This window comes from Crocuta crocuta, unplaced genomic scaffold (genome assembly GCF_008692635.1).
Source record: "Crocuta crocuta isolate KB4526 unplaced genomic scaffold, BGI_CrCroc_1.0 scaffold108, whole genome shotgun sequence".
In the NCBI taxonomy this organism is placed as follows: domain Eukaryota; kingdom Metazoa; phylum Chordata; class Mammalia; order Carnivora; family Hyaenidae; genus Crocuta; species Crocuta crocuta.
Genome location: NW_027532825.1, coordinates 5,066,279 through 5,086,113, shown reverse-complemented (window position 1 = coordinate 5,086,113; position 19,835 = coordinate 5,066,279). Strand labels below are relative to the sequence as shown.

Here is a 19,835-nt window from a genome sequence, read left to right as displayed (position 1 = left end):
CGGGATGTGGGTGGAGAGGAGCCTGTGCTTGGGGCTGATTTCCGTGCTGACTCCTTCACCACCAGCTTCCAGCCTCTATTAGCCGCACTCACCGCCGGGGGGTGGGGGGAGGGGGGCAGGACACCAAACCACGGACGGCGGAGCCTGGCCACCAGGGCTGGCCCATCCCCAGCACCGCCAGGCTGGCTCCAACCCTCCTCAACCTTCAGATTCAATACAGATTCCGATTTCAATATTCTCAGTCAACGCCCCCATTTACTGTCAAAGGCCCAGTTGATTCACATCTTGGGCTCATAAATGCTGGACAAGAGCAACCTGCAGACATGTGGCTGAAGCTTCTTCAAAACTACGCACAGACCAACATGCCAACTTAGGGATGAGGCACTTCCCTGCCTGAGCGCCCACGAACACATCTGTGAATGACCACGGAGAATAAAGTGACTTCCGTTTCTCTGAAACCAATCGATTCCCATGGGTACTGTGGTCAGGTTAGCAGAATAAAATTCTGACCTCCTAAACAAGCGGAAACGTCCCCGAATAGGAAAAATCATACGAAAACATCCTGAAGATAGAGGGTCATAAAGTTACATAAACATTGATCACCAAAGGAGGAAGGAGCTTAGATGAGCAAAATCCATTCCCCATGATCCTCAGGTAAGAATCAGGAAAGGTTGGTTTCGCACTGTTTTCGACAGCCACACCCGAGCCCCAGCTGCCAACACACACCATTAAACCCGGTTTGTCTGCTCGAATTGTAAAGCTCCTCACATCTAAGTGCACGGCCCAGAGCTGAGAACTCAAATATCCCTTCCACCTAAAGTAACACTGGAAATTAAGTTTCAGGCAACCTTTTGAACTTAAAAAGAAAAATTTAACATTTATCCATTTTTTTGAGAGACAGCGCGTGACTGGGGGAGGGGCAGAGAGAGAGGTACACACAGAATCTGAAGCGGCTCCAGGCTCTGAGCTGTCAGCACTGACTGACCCTGATATGGGGCTCGAACTCACAAACCATGAGATGAAATGAAGAGTTGGACGGTTAACCAACTGAGCCACCCAGGTGCCCCTAAGATTTTTATTTTAGAAGATAACAGAAATACCGTCCTGCGCTGTGGCCGTGAAACAGCCCCGAGTACCCTGGATGCCCCCAGTGCGGGGCTCCTGGTGGGGGCAGCCTCACAGACTCAGTGGTTCGCAAGCGTGCAGCCCCTGGACTGGCCACAGCACCCCCAGAGCCCCTGGAGCAGAATCCCTGTAATCCAGTTCCAGTGAGCACCCCCCCCCAAATTGCCCCAGTGATGCCCTCTCCAGTTCCGCTCACAGAGAGGTGGGTAAGGAAGGCTCTGGGTCCAGGCTGTGTTCTGAAGCCCAGAGCTGCCACCTGCTGGCAAGCTGGGGGCAAGCAGGTGGCCTGATTCTCCACTTCCTCACCGGGAAAACCCAGCTGGGATGACCCCTCCCTGGAGGTGCAGGTGGGGATGAACTCAGGGCTGCGAACTCAGCTCCCCCTCCCAGGCCCTTACCGGCTGGCCCTCCGTCCAAGTGGGGCAGACGGGGACCCCCATGCTCCTCTGCTCTCGCTCTCGGGGGCTCGGCGCCGCGGGGGGACAAGCAGCAGGCAGTCCAGACGCACCTGACGGGTGGGACAAATGAGCGGCGATGCGCCAAGCACCATCGTTGCATTCACAGCCATCGGGTGCCCACCCTCCATCCACACCTGAATGTCTTGCATAAATTAATGAAACCGCAGTCCGCTGGCTTCACACTGATGGAAAGTTGCTTCTGTGAGTTTTCGGCCGTTTTCCAAGTTTGGGGCCTGTTTCTGAACCATGAGTTGAAACAGATTTTTCATCTCATTTTACTGTTAAAACAGCGTCCCTCCCCACTACCTGCGGGAGGTCAGCACTGGGGAGCAGAGAGCACTGCAGGTCAAGCTTGTGCCCCCCTTCCCACGGCACCTCCCCTCCCCAGGCCACACTCCTCTGCGTGGACCTGACCCCTGCGGAAAGGAAGGGCCCAGACCAGCGGTTAAGACTGTGCACCGCACGACAGTCACAAAGCATAGCTCCAGCCTGTCCTTCCCCTGAAATCCCCACCGAGGACCAGGGAGGGAAAGTGCAGGCGCTATTGTTTTGTAAGTTTCTTTATTTTGTGAGAGATTACAAGCAGGGGAGGGGCAGAGACAGAGAGACAGAGAGAGAGAAAGAAAAAGAGAGAGAACCCCAAGTCGGTTCCATACTGTCAGCTCAGAGCCCGACGTGGGGCTCAAACCCACAAACTGTGAGACCACGACCCGAGCTGAAAGCAAGAGTCAGAGGCTAAACCGATGGAGCCGCCCACGTGCCCCCAGTGCAGGTTCTCTTTGCAGTGAGACTGGGGAGACCCTGGAAGACAGCAGCTTGGCTCAGCATGGTACAAACAGAGCCAAAAATTCACCGCACCTCCTGCGTTCCCAGAGGGGCGTCCGCAGAACTCAGGCCACAGCTCCAGAGGCCCAGGCCCTGGGTACAGTGGTGCCCACGACCAGTACGGGGCCCTGGTGGCTCACCTACAAGCTGTGGATCAGGGCCAGGGGGGCACCTGTGCCTTAGTCCACAGGGCCGTCGGCCATCCAGAAAGATCCACATGCAGGGAATCAAACAGCCCTGAACCGAGGTGTGGAGACTGGGGTCCTGACCAGACTGGGGGTGCCATTCGGGGACATCACCCAGGGGCTGCCTGGGCCCTGTGTCTGCACTGCAGGCGTGAACCCCATTCTCTGGGGCTGGGTCGCGCCTTCCCGTGAAAACACACACAGACTTCGTGGCCTGTCCTCACCTCTCTGCGTGTCTGTGAAGTCGGGAGGGCATATACTTTAAACAAGGCTTCTGCAGAGACAAACCCTGCTTCTCGATGCAATGCCAGAGCAGCTGCCGCTAGGGGGCAGACAGGGACACTTTATGGAGCCTGGGCGCTGGTGGAGAGGCTGGGTTCTGACAAAGGATGGTCCTGGGCTGAGGGCCAGGCTCAGCTACCCTCATCCCCAGGATCCCTTCCGGCCCCTGACCGCACCTGTCTCCCGCAGGCCAGGCGAACGAGAAAATGAAAACACAGAGAAGGGACCATTTGGCATCGTGCACACCTTATCGCAAGACAGGAGGGGTCTCTGCCATGACCCAGAGCAGATCACACTGGAGGGCCCGGGGGACCTCCTCCCACACCTGGTGCCTGCAGCGAGGCCCGCCCACCACGCAGGGCCACTGCCAAGGGCGGCCCGCAGACCACACCCTCTGAAGGGGAGCGCTCACGGCGGGGGCGGGGGGGGGGCGCACACGGCGCAGCAGCTGTGCCTGGAGAGGTCAAAATCTTTTCCCATACAAAACAGGGACAGGTGGTTGAGAGGAAAATTTAAATACAAGAGAGACTCTCCTTGGCCTTGGTGGGCCGGCTCTGGCCACTTTCCCAGAGGACAAGCGTTCATGAAAGTGCCCTTGGGCCAGACAGCATTGCTCACACATCCTGGCTGTGCAGATAAGACGGCGGGAGCCAAATAGTTCCCAGCAGCAAGAAGGAAACTCTTCCCTCTGCAGAGCGGGGCGGGCTGGCAGGGCCTGGGACCCAGCATGTGGCTGTGACTGGACCACTTGGGGTGACTCAGCCCCCAGGACGTCCTCCGCAGCAGCTACAGCCTCAGGGAAGGTGGTGTGGGGGACACCTCTGCTGGTCAGGGCTACCGAGTAAAACCAGGACATGCCCAAAGCCGCGGACACGGCACCGGGCAGGAAGGGAGAGACCTCCGTGAACACAGAGGCACCAGGTAGGAAGGCAGAGGACTCTGCATCTGGCTGGACCCTTGTGTGGAAATTGCCAGAACAGCTATTTACACGCCTTGCCTGATTCTTTCCCCGTGTCTGTCCTTTCGGTTGCCCCCCCTACCTTTCGGTAGGTAGAGACCTACCGTCTAATCTCTGGGCACATTCCTTGCCAAGGCCCTTCCCAGGGATTTCCGCCCCACCCCCAGCTCCGAGGTAAACCTGACACGTCACCAGGTCCCCAGAAGGTCCTGGAAGCCTGCTGAGTCCAGGAAGGTGCAGAGCCAGGGACCGTGCCCATCACCGTCTGGCTGGATGTGGACCGCGGGTCCTTTGTGCAAGATCTCAGGGCTGGGAGGGGTCAGAGGTCACGCACACACTCCAGTCTCTCTCTCACACACACTCACACACACTCCCATATACACACAGGCACACACCAAGCAAGAAGTGGCAGGTTTGGCACCGGTGGGGCCACAGGCCAGGCACGGAGGCCGAGGTCACAGTTTGGGCTAAAGTCGGGCTAATGCTCAATTCTGTGTACGGTTCTTTACTTTGAGCAGCTCCCTTAAAAACCTTCACTTTCCCAACACTCCAATAAAAGTGGAATATTCCTTTGAAAGAAAAATTCCCGAAGGCACACTTTAAATACAGCCTGTGGGGGGACCGGGCTGGCTCAGTCGGTGGAGCGCGCGACTCTTGACCTTGGGGTCGTGAGTTTGAGCCCCACGTTGGGGGTAGGGATTACTTAGAAATAAAATCTTAAAAAACAATACAATAAAATAAAGCTTATCAAATTCCTGGAGACCAGGGCCGCTCACCTCTCCGGGTCATCAGAAACGCGTTTAGGGGCCTCGCAGGCCCCCGGGACCGAGGTCCTTCCCGGTGTCCCTGGGTCACGGCCCGGGCCACAGCAGCCAGCCAGCCGGCTTCCTCCTAACCCCCCTGGAAGACAGGGAAGTGGGGGAGACTGTGCTTGTTCCCTGACACACGGCCCACACGGGGGAAGCACAAACCCGCCTGCAACATGCTCCCCACCAGAAAAGCTTGCTTCCCTAATTCACAAAGCTTCCCTTACCCAGTCGCCTAGAGTAGGCGGGGTGTTTGTGTGTCCGCCTGAAAGAGGCCAGCACCCAGCACCCCAGGGGGAGAGGGCGTCTGGCGGCAGATAAAGTCTGGGAACGCAGCAGCCATGGATACCGTGTTCTGGAGAGAGGAGGACAGACAGGGAGGCCACACGGACCCCACAGGGCAGCCCCTGTCCTGTGCCCACCTGTGCCCTTGGGGACCTGGTGCCCCCCCCACCCCCCCCCCCCNTTTCTGAGTCCTCCTAGGATAAAAGCCTCTCTTTTTTCGCTATTGGTCAGTTCCCTTAACTCTTTCTGGTGACATTTTAATTTAATAGGGATTTTTACAAAAGTTGGCTTTATTTTGTATCGTACTGAGAGACCTAGACCGCTCTCCCGTGTGGTCTGGGATTGTTTGCGGGTGCACACGGCGCTGGAGAAGGCAGTGGTGACAAGTGGGGGCGCGGGAAGCTCCTTCCCAGGGGGCAGGGGGGGAGGGTCCCAGGGGAAAGGCTGAGGAGGCCGTGGGTTGGACTTGGGCAAATTCCTCGGAATCCTGTGATTTCTGGAACGTTGCTGGGGCCCCACAGCCCGGCAGGTGAGTACACAGGGCCCGGGGCCCCTGGTGGGCTCAGCACACAGGCCCTGCACGGGGTGCCCTGCCCAGCGCCCCAGCCCCGTCGTCCTTTCCCCGCGGGGAAATGTGTACCTTCCGGCGTTACCGGTGACGGGCTTTAAAGTGAGCTGTGTGCAAATACCCACCGAGTTGGCACAAGTCCCTCTCCAAAGCCCTGTGGCTGGCACCTTCCTGTCAACCGTGAGGACCCCTGTGACCCAACATCTGCTCCGTGCCCCGGGCATTCCCTTCCCAGGGGTGGGGGTGGAGCCCCAGGCCTCAGAGCCAACCCGAGATGCTGGGCGCGATGAGGAGCCCGGAGGACTGAGGTCCCTGTGCCAGCCCGCGTGCCAGCGGAGCCACCTGGGGCTACTTGAGTTTATTTAATAAGAGTCAGTGTCCCCATCACATCAGCCACGTTTCAAGGGCAGTATCAGACACGGGACGGGGGGTGCCGGAGCCCTGCGGCGGGTGAACAGGGACCACCACCTTGCCACTCCTAAGGACGCAGAGAAGCAGGGACCGGAGGGTGGTGCTCTCTGCGGGGGCTTCTCAGCTGCGCTGGGCACACTCTGGAGGGAATCCATTAGCAGAGCACCCCACATAGCCATCCACCCCTCTCTGCCTTTGCTAAGTTCTGATGAACACAAGGCACCTACTCAGAATAGTTCGAAACCCCAAATTCTACTGGGGTTTAATGCTCAGTTTCGGGGCTGCCTTGGAGGTAAAGGTTTACCTAATGGAGGCCTGCCCGGCTCCTGGGAAGACTCAGGGCAGTTATGACACACGGCTGCCTGACTGTGGCGCTGGGTGACATCCCCACAGCAGGGGCTCGGGCTGTACCCGGCAGACCGTATGGAGCCCCAACACCTCGGGAATGCTGTTCTTCACAGGTGGTGACCTTTCCCTGCTCTCAGTTCAGATCGGGTCCCTGTTGTCACCTCAGGACTCAGCTTCCCAGCTCTGAACGGAGCTTAGCTGGGCACCCACCTGGCAGGCCAGCACCAACGACAACGCCCGACACCCTACCTTCTACGGAGCAAACCTGCTTCTTTGTGGGCTCCGCTCCTGGAGGCACCGCACAGGTGAGCAGGCATGGTCCACATCTGGAGATGCCCCCAGTCCCCACAGCTGGCGCGCACGACCCACATCTCTAGACCCTCCCAGCAGCTGGCGCGCACGGCCCACCTGGAGGCGCCCCCAGCCCCCGCAGCGGGCGCGCACGGCCCACCTGGAGGGGCCCCCAGCCCTCGCAGAGGGCGCGCACGGCCCACCTGGAGGTGCTCTGACCTTAGACCTCCACAACGCCCGCTTCACCCAACCAGGCTCTATTCTCAGCACCGAAGTAGGTGCGTAATTTTTTGGTAATTAAGTCCCAGGCAGGAGGTGAGGGGTGAAGACCCTGGTGAAGGGGACCCACCTTCCTCTGGGCTGCTCCCAGGAATGCACTGCAGCCAGGAGAGCAGGGGCAGGGCTCGGACGAGCGCCCTCCAGCAGGGCCCCATGCTGACCGCTCCGGGGGGAGGGGGGGTCTCCGGGGGGGTGTCTCCGGCTGACAGCCCCGACCACCACAGCAGGGACAAGCCTGCGGCGGCAGGGCAGCAGTCCCGTCCCCTGTCCAGGGAGGGGCACCGAGCCTGGCCCTTAGTACCCTGACAACGGGCCAATCGCGCGCGGGCTGGGGGTGGGGGTGGAGCTGGGGTCTAACTCACTCCCCAGCCCCCCAGCCCCTGCAGATGGACCTCCTACCTGGTGCTAACTGGCAGGGGTGAGAGGGAGTCCTGCTCCCCTGTACTGTGGGGAGGGGACGCCCTGACAGAGTGTGCGATGGTGATGCGGGGCCAGCTCCCCGCATTCCCAGCAGAGGGCCCTCCCAGGACACTTTTCAAGCAGGTTTCCAGGTAGGAGAAACACCTTCTCCACACCTGCGACTAAAACAGCAACTGTCTTACACTCTCAGATACTTGTTGAATGAGCACGGGGCACTTATCCCTCTAAAACCCTCCCATTTCCCCCACCGCCGTCAAAAGAAAACTAAATTCCCACAGAACACTCTACACACCGCGACACGTTGATCCTGAAGGCGCCAGTACCCTGGCCACTTGGAGCACAGGGTGACATCCTGACAGCCTGCCTGTCCTCTAACTGCTCTCCTCCCCCACCAGCTCCCGGCGCGGGAGAGGGACACCATCCTCACTCAAGGCTCTGAGGGGTCGGTCCTGAGGCCCCGGCCCTGGTGAGCACCAAGCCACAAGTCCTGCTGAGAATCAGAAACAGACCCCAGCGTCCTGACCGTCACGCAAGGCTGTGTGGCCAGGCCGCAGACACTTGGGCCATCCCTAAACCTGTCAAAATCCGGCATTATGTAAACAGACACTGTGCAAATCGGAGAGAAATTACATGTGGTTTCAGGACATTTAAAAGCCGNATACACGGGCATTCCTGCAGCAGATTTGACGGGGTTGCTCTTCCCAGACGCAGGAAACCACTGGTGGGCACTCACTCTGAAGGGTGGGCCGCGCCATTCCCCCCGCAGAGCGCAGCTCGGACAGGAGGGCTTCCTGTCGGAAGTCAGGGGCCTGGATGCCCGTCGGTCCCTGCCACCAGCTGTGTGGCCCCGGGCAGGCCACGGGGTGCACTTGGCAAAACCTCAGGTGTGTGAGCAGCTGTGCTCACACCCCCTGACGCCCGACAACAGAATGCCAAACACGGGCTAGGGCTGGAGCCGAGGCCTGGGGACTGCTGTGCTGGGCAGATGACGGCTGCGCTACTCTGCCGCTGACTTACGCTAACAAATAGCACTTTATTTTCATTACACGTTAAAAGTCATTTAAATAGTCAGAAGTAACCAATTTTCCAGACTGGTGACCACGATTACGTTTTCTTTAACCAAAACGAAACAAAAACAAAACCACAAAAAAACGGAACCAAACTGCTTTTATGAACTGTTTTCAGGCACTGCCCCATCGATGATTTCCATGTTTGACGCTGCAGCTAGAATTAATGTGGCCACAAGCCAAAGAGAGGAGAGGGCTCAATGAGGGGACGTGAATGAGGACCACGTCCCATCGGAACTCACGCTGATGAGCACCTGAAGAGGCACTTGAGAACTGAGCTCGCACCAAGTACTGGGAAAAGGCCATGAAGGAAGATTTCGATGTCGCAGATTTCCCACCTCCTCCTCTTCCCCTGAGCAACCGCTTTCCTTCTTCGCTTTGCCACGTGAGTGAAGACCACGTTCACGACACCCCCGTCCACAGGGCAGAGGACAGGCCGCCACGGTGGGACGTGACGGGCGGGCCCCGGGGGATGAGACAGCGGCCGGCCAGCCCTGCACCAGCGCGCACGGGCACATGTGGTCTCAGTGCTGAACACAGGCTGCCCGGGGTCCCTGCGCCTCCCGGACACACACGGTGTGCTTTCCAGGTCGTCAGGCCCCTGCACGTGGGGGACAGGACGGTGAGGATGGTGACCTGGGATGGACGCGGGCCCTGCGAACCAGGAGGCCTGGCAGCCAGGGCTCCAGGCGCTGCAGCCAGACACCCCCGACAGACCCCGCGACGCTCTGCGCAACCGAGGCAGCGGGAGGGCTGCCCTGGCCCGTCATCCGGCCCCAGGAGCAGAGCCAGGGTCGGGCAGCTCCCAGAAACCTCGGCCGACCTGAAGTCCACAGAGGGAACTTCTTCCTCTTCTTTCCCCGTCTCAACGGCAGAACAGAGACGAGGACGAGGAAGTGGGAGACAGCAAGTTTATCCGAGCGTGTCCCCGGAGCTCCAGTGCGTCACCAGGGACGAGGGCGGCTATGAGAAGGCAGGGATGAAGTACTGCAGGGACACGTCTTCGTGCAGCAGGTCAAAATGGACCATCTTGTTACTCACGATATCTGGGGAGAGAAGAAGGCCTGTCACCGCCAGGACCCCGGCCGGCACGCATGTCCCACCCACACCCGCGGAGCCCTTCTCCCGGGCCCGGCCTCCCGGTGACATGACCGGCCCACAGCCAGGGAGACGAGGTCCAGGGCTTCGGAGAGAGGCCCCCGTTTACCCAAATCAGCGTCCTTCTAGGAAAACGCGGTTTCCTGCCCACGAACGAGCCAAGTGAGGCGAGGAGGCCCAGCGCGGCAGTCCGCGGACCACGGGCACAGGCTGCTGTGCGGGCTGCAGCGCAGGAGGGGTGCAGCGTGCCGGGCCCGGGTGGGCGCTGCACGGCACAAAGGGCAAACGCGCGGCTGGTGCACGAGCCCAGAGGGAGGTGCCCCTCAACCCGCACGGCTCCACAGCCATGAGAGCAGGAGTGAGGGCAGAGGCCGTGCCCACAGCCACCGGGGCGTGGGGACAGGGCCGCGGCGGGGAGGCAAGGGCAGGCTGCTCTCCAGGCCTCCAGGCAAGCAGGGCCAGACACAGTCCCTAGGGTGGGCAGGCCCAAGTGCCAAGCCAGGAGGGGGCGGCCCCCGGGGAGGGGGGTGGGGAAGGGGGCGGCCCCCGGGGATGGGGACAGCCAGGAATAGCAGCAGGTGGAGACCAGGCAGTGAGGCAGACACTGGAGGAGCGCACGTGGGGAAGCCACCACGGGGGGAACTACAGGCTGAAGCACAGGGCTGAGGGACTAAGGAAAGGGGAGGAGAAACCCCCATCTTGCTGTCACAATCTCCCACCCTTGGGGACTCCAAGGCACCTTCCCCAGGCACAGGCAGCTCACTGGTGCTGCACACACCCTGACGGCTCTTACACGCAAGCGGTGGCTGCCTTCCGCTTGCCGTGATCAGAGTGACAAGGAGACAGACAGAGCCTCGAGAAGTTTGGGCCAAGAAAGCCCTCCCTCACAGGCGGCCAATAAATGACGAGAGGCAGGGGTACGGCCGAGGAAGACAGACGGGCCCGCCATGATCACTGGGCCAGCGTGAAAACTCAGCGGAGTCGGGGAGAAACAGACAAGCATGGGACCCGCCCAGGGTCAGACACAGAGGGGAAACAAAGGCATACGAGGGGACCCTAAGCCTAAGCCCAGCAGGGCCAGGGGTGCTGAGTCGGGGCAGATTAACACGGCGGGCCTGGATGATCCACACCGTTCTCTGGAAGCTTCTCGCTAGGCACAGACCCACACGTGGGGCCGAGCCTGGAGCAGAGCCTCCAGGTGCTGCGGGGTCCGGAGAAAGCGCTGGGAAACGGGCCCAGGTGACTGAGCTGTTTCTGCAGCTTGCGGGCGCGCAGCTGCGGGACCCCCGACCCGCACCCCGGATGCACACTCACTGCACACGGCCTTCGTAGGGCCCACTTGCTGTCCGGCGAGGAACTGCAGGAGCCTCCTGATGTCCAGGTGCACCTCGGCCATCTGCGCTGGGTCTCGGTCCCGAGCGGCGGCGTCACGGGCTGCAATGACAGGAGCAGCTTCCGAGGTCATGGGGAGTCCGGAGGTGGCACGTTCCCTCTTAGGTCACTGATGGACGTGACCGCTGGCTCTCAGAGCCTGGAGACACTGCCCGATGTAAACACGGCAGTCCGCTAAGCAAGCAGTTATCACGTCCTTCTCTTCCAAACACAAGGCACATTTCCAGAGAATCTCCACTTGCAGTGGCCTGAAACCTGACCCGCTGTCCCCGTTCTGGTGGAAGAAGACGGTCCCGTAAGTCGCCCGACATATGCTTGGGGCACGACCGCGAGGAGCGAATACCAGCCCGTCTGCCCTAGAGGGAATGGACCGAGAGAAGAGGTCCTTTCAACGCTGAGCAAACATCACAGACCAGACTCTCCATGTCGTTTATGAAGTGAAAGAAAGTGAGCTCCCAGCTCAGGCCCTGTGCGCGGCCCTCAGCACAGCCTGCATCACGCCGGCTGCCCTCGGCTGGAGCATGCGGCCTCTGCTACCAAGTGAGGACCCCTCGCTGCGCTACCTAAGACAGCGCTTTCATAACCCAACCTGTGGCGATACGTCCTGATGGCAGAAGTGGCGGCCCGTCCTGGGTTCCGGAAGCTGTGCGCACGGGTCCCGTCCCACGTGATGGGCAGACGTGCCCGGGCCCCCCTCGCGCCTGTGGCGCCACCTGCCGAGTGTGCCCGCCGGGCCTGGAGCTCTGCTGGCACAGCTCTGCTGCTGACCCCACCGTCCGCGGCTCCCGAACTGGGCCCATGGCCTTCGTCGCCGTGGAGGGGGTGAAACGTTTGCCAGGCGAGGAAAGGTCTCCCTGCTCATCTGATTTCATACACTCGGGACCTAAGTAGGAGCCAGGAAACCTCCTCCTCCTCGTGATGCCGTCCTGGGTGAGGAGCGGGCGGACACAGGCATGGAAGGGACGCCAGGGCTCCCGGGGACCTCGGGACACCCCCCCCAACCCGGTCTCCAGGTAGAGATCTCAGCAACTGTGCCTCTGAAACGCGTATGAAAGGCAACACAGAACCCAGCACAAAACTCACCTGTGGGAGGGTTCCCGAGATCTTTGAAGTGGGTCGTAACACACACTAGTTCTGTTTCAATCTTCAAGTTCAATTCTCCACTTAGGTTTGCTTCGATAATCTGCAAAGTGAGTACTGTATGCAGTCTTAGAAAAGAAAAGGAAAGCAGGACGGGCGGAAGGGAAGCAGGACATCTGCCTCCACCAAACCAGGTGACAGGGTCGTCCCACGAAGCCCCCCACCGCTCCCGTCGGCACCAGCGACCCAGGGAGCGAAGACACGGCCAGAGAGGGGGCCTCTGAGGGGAGGCAGCCCCTCCCAGGGGACGTGGGGTGAGGGGCAGGGGAGGCCGGGCCCCGGGCTCCCGGGAAGGGCCGGCGCTGAGAAGAGCCTCGAGAGCAAATGCTCAACGTCTGGTCCGCTCTCACGGCTAAAACCCAGGCTCTCAGAGGACTTCTGAAAGGGCTGTGGTCACGCCCCAAGGGAAGGTCTTGTGGGGAGAGAGACAGAGAGAGAGACGGAGAGAGACAGAGAGACAAAGAGAGAGGGAGAGTCTCCCAGCCGGAGGGCAGGCAGAGCCCAGCGGTGCCGCACGGGATGGACGCAGAGCAGGGGACAGACGAGAAGGAAGGGCTTGAGTCAGGGTCCGGGGCGCTCGGAGCTGAGGAGACCTCACGCAGGCACAGAGTGGGAGCCGCAGAACAGACGACAGGATCACAGAGGGAAGGGGACGCAGGACGACACAGGCGGGGGCCCCGGAGAGGGCGCCGTAACAGGAAATGAGACGGACGGACAGACGGAAAACAGGAATCACAGGGCAGGCCCTGAAGAGGAATTACAGAGCAGCGCACAGACCAGAGGCCCTGACGAGAGCTGCAGGTAAAACCCGAGGGAGACCACGTCGTCCTTAAGGAGCCCCGAAGAGGGGTCGCGCACTGGGGGCCGCGGCGGCTTCCAGGAGGACAGAGAAGCCCCAGCCCCTCCCCGGGCCCCCCCTCACTAGAGCCGCCCCGTCCAGGAGGACAGAGAAGCCCCAGCCCCTCCCCGGGCCCCCCCTCACTAGAGCCGCCCCGTCCAGGAGGACAGAGAAGCCCCAGCCCCTCCCCGGGCCCCCCCTCACTAGAGCTGCCCCGTCCACAGCGGGACAGAGGAGGGGCCGCACTGGACCCCACACACCTGGACACTGAGCAGCGCTGCCCCCGCCCGTCCTTCCCCAGTGACCCGCTAGACTGCCGCTCTACAGGACTGATCCCTTCGCCGTCCCCATGCGGTCCAACCTGCACCCCCACCGCCTAAGGTGGGGCCGCGAGGGCCGAGACCGGAACACCGCGTTCTGCTCTGACAACCACTGCACTCGGGAAGGGCCCGGGGAATCAGGAAGCTCGCCAGCTGCCTTGTTTTCAGACAGCCGCACTGTGTCACAGCTCAAGTGCAGCATAACCACAGGCCCGTTACATCTCGAGCAAACACGACTATTTATAAATAAACAAATAGTGGGGAGGGGCAGAGAGAGGGGGAGACAGAATCGGGAGCAGGCTCCAGGCTCTGAGCTGCCAGCACAGAGCCCGATGGGGGGCTCAAACTCACGAGCCACGAGATCATGACCTGAGCCGAAGCAGGACACTTATCTGAGTGAGGCACTCAGGTGCCCTGGCTTTTTTTTTTTTTTTTTTTAATTTTAGTTTCAAGTGATCTCTACACCCAATATGGGGCTGGAACTCACGACCGTGAGATCAAGAGGCATGTGCTCCGTGACGGACCAGCAAGGTGCCCCTGAGGCTTTTGACATTGAATAGAAAATAGCCCTCTAACTTTCCTGTTGCATAATCTCGGAAACGTGCCCTCAAATGAAAGTGTTTCTGTTCAACTTTATTGGTGAGCCCGGAAACACACCGCTGTATTTCTAAGCGCTCTCTCTTAGAATCTGGAATCAATACATGACTAAAATAACATCCAGCAATCTGTAAACTCTCACTGCTTTAGAAAAACATTGGTTTTACATAAAGACTTAACTCAAGAGCTTTTATACAAAGAGCAGCTCACAGTGGTTTCGGATTCACTTCAGCCCTGAGCACTCCAGTGACGCACCAGAACACGGCCCTCAGCAGCACCCTCTATTTCTCAACGGTCTGCATGGGAGCTTACTTCTTCCAGTGATTTCCTCTGTGGCCATCACCTACCACTTCTGGACGCTGACTCAACGTGCTAAGCACCCAGCATAAAGTACCTACCTCTCCATCTGCAGAAAATCACAAAGCCCATGTGAAGGTGCACTGTCCCACCCACTTTGGGTGACTCCCAGGATGGGGCCCACAGGCTGGGTAGTGCGTCCGGGACCGGCCCCAGGTCTGTGTGGCCCCGAGGACCACCCTTTGCCATCAGGTCACAACACTATCCCGCCTACTGTCACCACTAAGCTGACGTGAGCGGCTGAGTGGCTTGTGAGCTAACAGGTGACACAGAGCAGGACGCAGCGCCAACACAGGACTGTGTCAGACCCCAGTACACACGCCCCCCCATCCCAAAACACAAGCTCGGGGGGCCAACAAGCCCCTGGGGGCGGGGTCCCTGGCTACCCGCACATGGCTCCCCTGCTCCTACACGGGTCCCAGGCACAGCGCCCCACGGCCGCGTCCCTCACGGAAGGAGGTGGGCACAGGGCTGAGTCTCAGCGAGGGCATCCTAGCGCGTCGGGGACGGGACGTGAGCAAGCTGAGCACCCTCCCTTCCCTCGTTCTGTCGCCAGGACCTTTGGAGACAGAATCTGGTCACATAGTCACGCTCACTGTGCGCTTGGCCACTCTGACTTTCTACCGACTATTCCGGACTGCAGCAGCTACGCCACAAACTTATGTTTTTAAACATTCTGGGGAGGAGAAAAACAGCTCTGAGGACTCGGCCCCCCTAAGCGACTTTGCTGAGTCACCTCCACTGGACCGCAAGAGCAAACAAACAGATCCTGGGACTAATTGCCCCGCTCTTCCCTCGGGGCCTCCCCGAACCTCTCTGCAGGTGCCCAGGGGAGGCTCCCAGCCTGACTACCGGATCCACGGCAGAGCTGTCACAGGACACCCGCATTCTGGGACAGCTCGGACCTGCGCGCACTGAGACACGTGGTCAGTGGACGGACGCCCAGCTCAGTGCCGACACCAGTGACTCATGAAAGAAACACACGTCGGCAGAGGGGACGTGAGGTCCTGTCCGAGGCACGGGAAGCCGCTGGATGTGTTCCTGACACACTACAAACACAGACACGAGGGACAGGGACAGACACGAATGCTCCCCGCCAGCGGAGGGGGCCGTGAAGCCCGGCCACAGCTCCCGCGGGCACCTGAGAAACGGCGGGCTCTCCCCAACAGGCCAGGTGCTGGGAGCCCGCCTCGCCAGGGGGACCCGCGCCCCCGACTCCACAGGTGAGCGCGGCGCTGTCCATACCCGTGCCGGCCGGGGCTTCCTCCCAGGACACGCAGCCCAAACCAAGCGCCTCCAAGACACTCGGAGTTCTCTCTGCTAAACAAGTTCTCACTTACAAGGTGATTGCTGATGTTTTTCATTTTTTCCACGATGCTCTTCATTGTCTTCAAGACTGGAAGATAAATACTAACCTACACGACGGAGGAGAAAAAACATTAATGTGGCTGGGGGCCGACGGTGCTCAGTGCTTATGCTGGGGCCATGTGTGTGCTTAGCAGCTCTGAAATCCTGTTCCCGAGCTGTCAGAACAGAGCTCCTTTAAAACTAGGAAAAGAAGAACAACTCTACCACCTTATTCCTGCCTGCTCTGGGTCCCCCTGAAGCCCACATCCCTGTGGGCATCCTTCGGTTCCAGGGGGTGGCCTTCCAGCTGTCTTGCACGTGCACGCACCCAGGGGACGCAGGGCCACCTCCCACCCTCACAAAGGCTGCGGGTGGTGGGACCCCAGCTCTCAGATCCTGAGGCTGAACCCCTGGCGGCTTTAGAGATGGCACAGTCTCCTCCCTGTCAGCACAGATGCCTCCAGAGCCCAGTGAATAGCCTACCTGGTGTATTTTCACAACTCCTCCTTCCACAGATTGTGAGCAAGAGGGAAAGGACCCTCCAGCACCAATTCCTGGCCACACGCCCCGAGTGGCCTCTCCTCCTCGCTCTTACAGGAACCCCGGACACCCGTCCTTACGGGTCGAGGAAAACTCGAGGTCAGGGAAATGGACAGAAGTGACCGCGCCCCAAAACTACCTTAGGTTAGTTTTACGGAAGCGCTGTGACCGAGTAGGACATTCTCTTGTCCCGGGTGTAAAGCGCTTGGTGTTTCTACTATGCACAGTGCAGTCTGAAGGAGTTTTATGAAAACAACAGGAGGCAAATATTCCAGTTTTTTGGCTGGAGTATCCTTTAAAAATGCCTCTCGATTCCTTTCAGGTACATACAATCTTCAAATGAAACAGATGGTGAGGCCGTAACTGAAACCAGGGAGTTCAAATCACACCATCTACTGTGCAAGCAGTCAGCGCGCGAGCAGTTAGTTAATGCGCGAGCAGTGGACGAGGGCATCACTCACGTCGGCGTCTGGGACAGCAGGTTCTTGCAAATCCTTCCACAGTTTCCTAGGAATGACCTTAACGGGGATGTCATGTGTCACAATGCGGCTACTGCTTGACACCGATAACTGCCAAGAGAGAAGATATATGTTTGTGATGTCAACATAGAAAATCCAGGGGCGCCTGGGTGGCTCAGTTGCTTAAGCGTCCAACCTCGGCTCAGGTCATGATCTCACAGTTCGTGGGTTCGAGCCCTGCATTGGGCTTTGTGCTCACAGCTAGCTCAGAGCCTGGAGCCTGCTTCAGATTCTGTATCTCCCTCTCTCTGACCTTCCCTTGCTCATGCTGTCTCTCTCTCTCTCAGAAATAAATTAAAAAAAAAACAAAACCCAGTGACTGAAAGGTAAGCAGAAGCTGTCCCCAAATCTACATGGAATGTTCTCGATTGTTTCATCTTAAATCCACAAACAAGTATTTCCAGCGGGGCGCCTGCCCTGCTGACCCTTAGTAGAGGTCGTGTGGGTGAGGAGTAAGGCAGGGTCCCCATGTTCCAGGGCACAGATGGGTCAGGGAGCAAGAAAACAGACACGCAAACTTGTCTGAGCTGCATGTGACATGCTGGTCACTGCCTGGAAGAAAACGGAATGCCGACCAGGTGAACGTTCGTTAAGGTCTAAGATGGAGGCCGAAAAGGCCTCCCCCAGGGGCAACATTCCAGATCGCACCAGAACACAGTGCAGCGGGCGGTGGGAGGACAGGGACGAGGGGCCCTGTCACTCACTTCATGTGAAGCCATGAGGCAGAAGCCAACCCACTCACTGAAGGAACTGAGACTGTTCTCTGTGTGCTCAGTGTGTGGCTGCGTCTACACTGCTGGACAGAGCCGTCTTTATCCACGTCCAGGGGCTTCCACAGAACAACAGACTGATGTATCCTACCCTTTTACTTGTTCTTAATTATATTTAATGTTCATTGTTTTGAGAGAGGGAGACAGAGACTGTGAACAGGCAAGAGGCAGAGAGAGAAGGAGAGAGAATCCCAAGCAGGTCAGTGCTATCAGTGCAGAGCCTGAGGCGGGACTCCAACTCAGGAACCCTGAGACCATGATCTGAGCCGAAATCAACAGTCGGATGCATAACCTACTGAGCCACCCACGCACCCCAACTTGCATATCCTGCCTCTTTATTTTTGTTTTTTAAATTTTAATTTATTTATTTTAAGACAGAGAGCAAGAGAGGAGAGGCCGAGAGAGAAAGAGGAAGAGGATCCCAAGCAGGCTGTACACCATCACCACAGACCACAACACAGGACTCGAACTCATAAACCACGAGATCATTACCTGAGCCAAGACCAAGACATGGATGCCTGACCAACTGAGCCCCCGGCGCCCTCTGCCCTGCCCTTTCAGACAGAAGGCATCACGCATCATGATGGTGTTTCTGCTTAAACCAGTGAGGAACCACACAAGCTCGTCCTGAGGCGGGGAGTACTCCGAGGGGCTCTAACAGTAGCCAACAGGCGAGGAATCCGTTTCTGGAAAGAACTTCCAACTGCGCACAGCGCTCACGCCGGAGTGGGGCCCAGCACACACCGCACGGGGAGGGGGGCTGCGGGTGTGAGGGGAGGGGAGGAGGAGGAGCAGCGCTGGACTGGCACTAACAGGAGAGGGGGTTTCAGAGAGCGAGAAGGGGACGTTCCAAGCAGGAGCCCAGGGTCCCCAAAGCCTGGGAGCTGGACAAGAAGGGGACATTCCGGGGAACCACGTAGAGAGGGACAGGAGGCGATGTGGCTCCCAGACAGGCGGGGCCGTGCGCACAGGGCCGTGAGCACCACGTTAGGACGTGCGCTGTGAGAGTCAGGAGGGGAGGGGGCTGAGGACGACAGGGGTCAGATTCTTCTGGGAGCAGCACTGAAGACACGGGGTTCTGGGAGACGGAGATGTCACCCAAGGGGGTTACAGACGAGGCGGGGAAAACCCTTCCAGGATGGGAGCCATGATTTCTAGCCGAGGGGACCACACCCCTAAAAGGAACGGAGGCGCGGGGACATGCAGACTCAGGAAGAGGCCGCGTCCCAGCTGAGTACTGTGTGATCACAGCACAGAACATACACGGGGAGGGGCTGACTCCCACGGAAAACAAGATCTGTGGGCACATCTTTCTGTTCAGTAACACCAGCTAGGAGCGCTTGGGTGGCTCAGTCGGTGAGGCATCCGACTCTTGGTTACAGCTCAGGTCATGAAGCTCTTGGGGTTTCCTCTCCTCCTGACCCTCACTCAGTCTCTCTCTCAAAATAATAAATGAACTTAAAAAAATAAAAATGAAGCCAAGGAGCTTTCTACGTGTTGTCACAAAGCCCTGACTACAGCCACTTCCTGCCCTGCTGGGAAGGCCTGAACCGCCCCACCTACTCACCAGCTCTATGGAGATGGTAAGGCAGGGGAAGTGTTTATTCGTCAGCTTGACCTTCAAGGCTCTGGCGTTCTGGGCAGTTTTCAAAGCTCGAGATAAATTCTCCGCCGTCAGCTCTAAATAAATCTCGTTGTTTTCCGCGGAGACACCTTCCATCTGAAATTCACTGAAGAAGTTCTCCTGAGGGCAGGAAAAGAGGGGGCGTCTGTGCCCTCTGCAGGGGCCTCTGGGAGCAGTCCACAGGCGCCCCGCACCTTCTCACCTGTTCCAGCTCACACCACATGCTCACGCCTCCGTTGGCCACTTTGTCCGAGACGATGAAGTTCAGCTTCTCTGGGCTGATGCGGAGGGTGCAGGCTTTGGCCAGCTTAGCGACCATGTTACTGACGCCTGCAGCAGGGAGTGAGAGCGAGGGACCAGGACACTGGGCTTGGACAACCACCTCCATGTGCGAAACTTCCCGGTGGAAAGATTACCCACAGAAGGGGCTTCAACCCGCCCGGCCCCGCAGGCTTCACCGGGAGTGATGGAATGAAGAAGGTGCTGAAGGTTAACTGGCGCCCAGTAGGCATTCACTCACTCAGCCCGCACCCGCCCCCTACCCAGGCCTTCAGCGCAGAGGCCAGGGACCCCCTACCCAGGCCTTCAGCGCAGAGGCCGAGGACCCCCTACCCAGGCCTTCAGCGCAGAGGCCGAGGACCCCCTACCCAGGCCTTCAGCGCAGAGGCCGAGGACCAGTGCGGCCCGACCAGAAAGCAAGTCTGCGCTGGGCACACTGTCCATAGGGGAGAGCGGCCCGTTTGAGATAAAAAACTACGGGATAGAAACCAAGTTCCGGAAGCAATCCTTGTCACCTGCTCCCCTGCCTCCCAGGCCCACCTGGGTCCACCCCTTTCCTCCCCCGGAGAGGCCTCATCCACTCCCACGGCCCCATCCTGCGGGGGAGGGGGGTGTTCCCGGCCCCTCATCCCTGTCCCTTGAATTCTCCTAAGGGCTCCCGTCCCTGACCTCCCCACTCCCTTCATCCCCGCGCCCCTCGACCCTCC

At 59.1% G+C, this 19,835-nt stretch overlaps 2 protein-coding genes across 7 annotated transcripts in view; both read right to left on the bottom strand.

The window, feature by feature from the left end:
• PKD1L1 (polycystin 1 like 1, transient receptor potential channel interacting) overlaps positions 1-9,113 on the bottom strand; it is a 113,198-nt gene extending 104,085 nt beyond the window's left edge. Inside the window, 5 exon segments of the mRNA XM_077781152.1 lie at positions 4,610-4,724; positions 4,867-4,874; positions 6,462-6,539; positions 6,892-7,056; positions 8,431-9,113. Of these exon segments, the coding sequence (XP_077637278.1) occupies positions 4,610-4,724; positions 4,867-4,874; positions 6,462-6,539; positions 6,892-7,056; positions 8,431-8,614 (550 nt within the window). The 5' untranslated portion in view covers positions 8,615-9,113.
• A 92-nt stretch (positions 9,114-9,205) lies between these two features.
• The window catches only part of HUS1 (HUS1 checkpoint clamp component), a 10,868-nt gene continuing 238 nt past the window's right edge, over positions 9,206-19,835 (bottom strand). The window contains exons 2-8 of one of the 6 annotated variants that reach the window (XM_077781176.1): positions 19,052-19,179; positions 18,793-18,969; positions 16,399-16,506; positions 15,391-15,465; positions 11,882-11,981; positions 10,721-10,840; positions 9,206-9,354 (exon numbers count right to left, since the gene is read on the bottom strand). In XM_077781176.1, the coding sequence (XP_077637302.1) occupies positions 9,272-9,354; positions 10,721-10,840; positions 11,882-11,981; positions 15,391-15,465; positions 16,399-16,506; positions 18,793-18,969; positions 19,052-19,179 (791 nt within the window). In that variant the 3' untranslated portion in view covers positions 9,206-9,271. The other 5 variants (XM_077781175.1, XR_013339433.1, XR_013339432.1 and 2 more) reach the window with 5 other exon arrangements.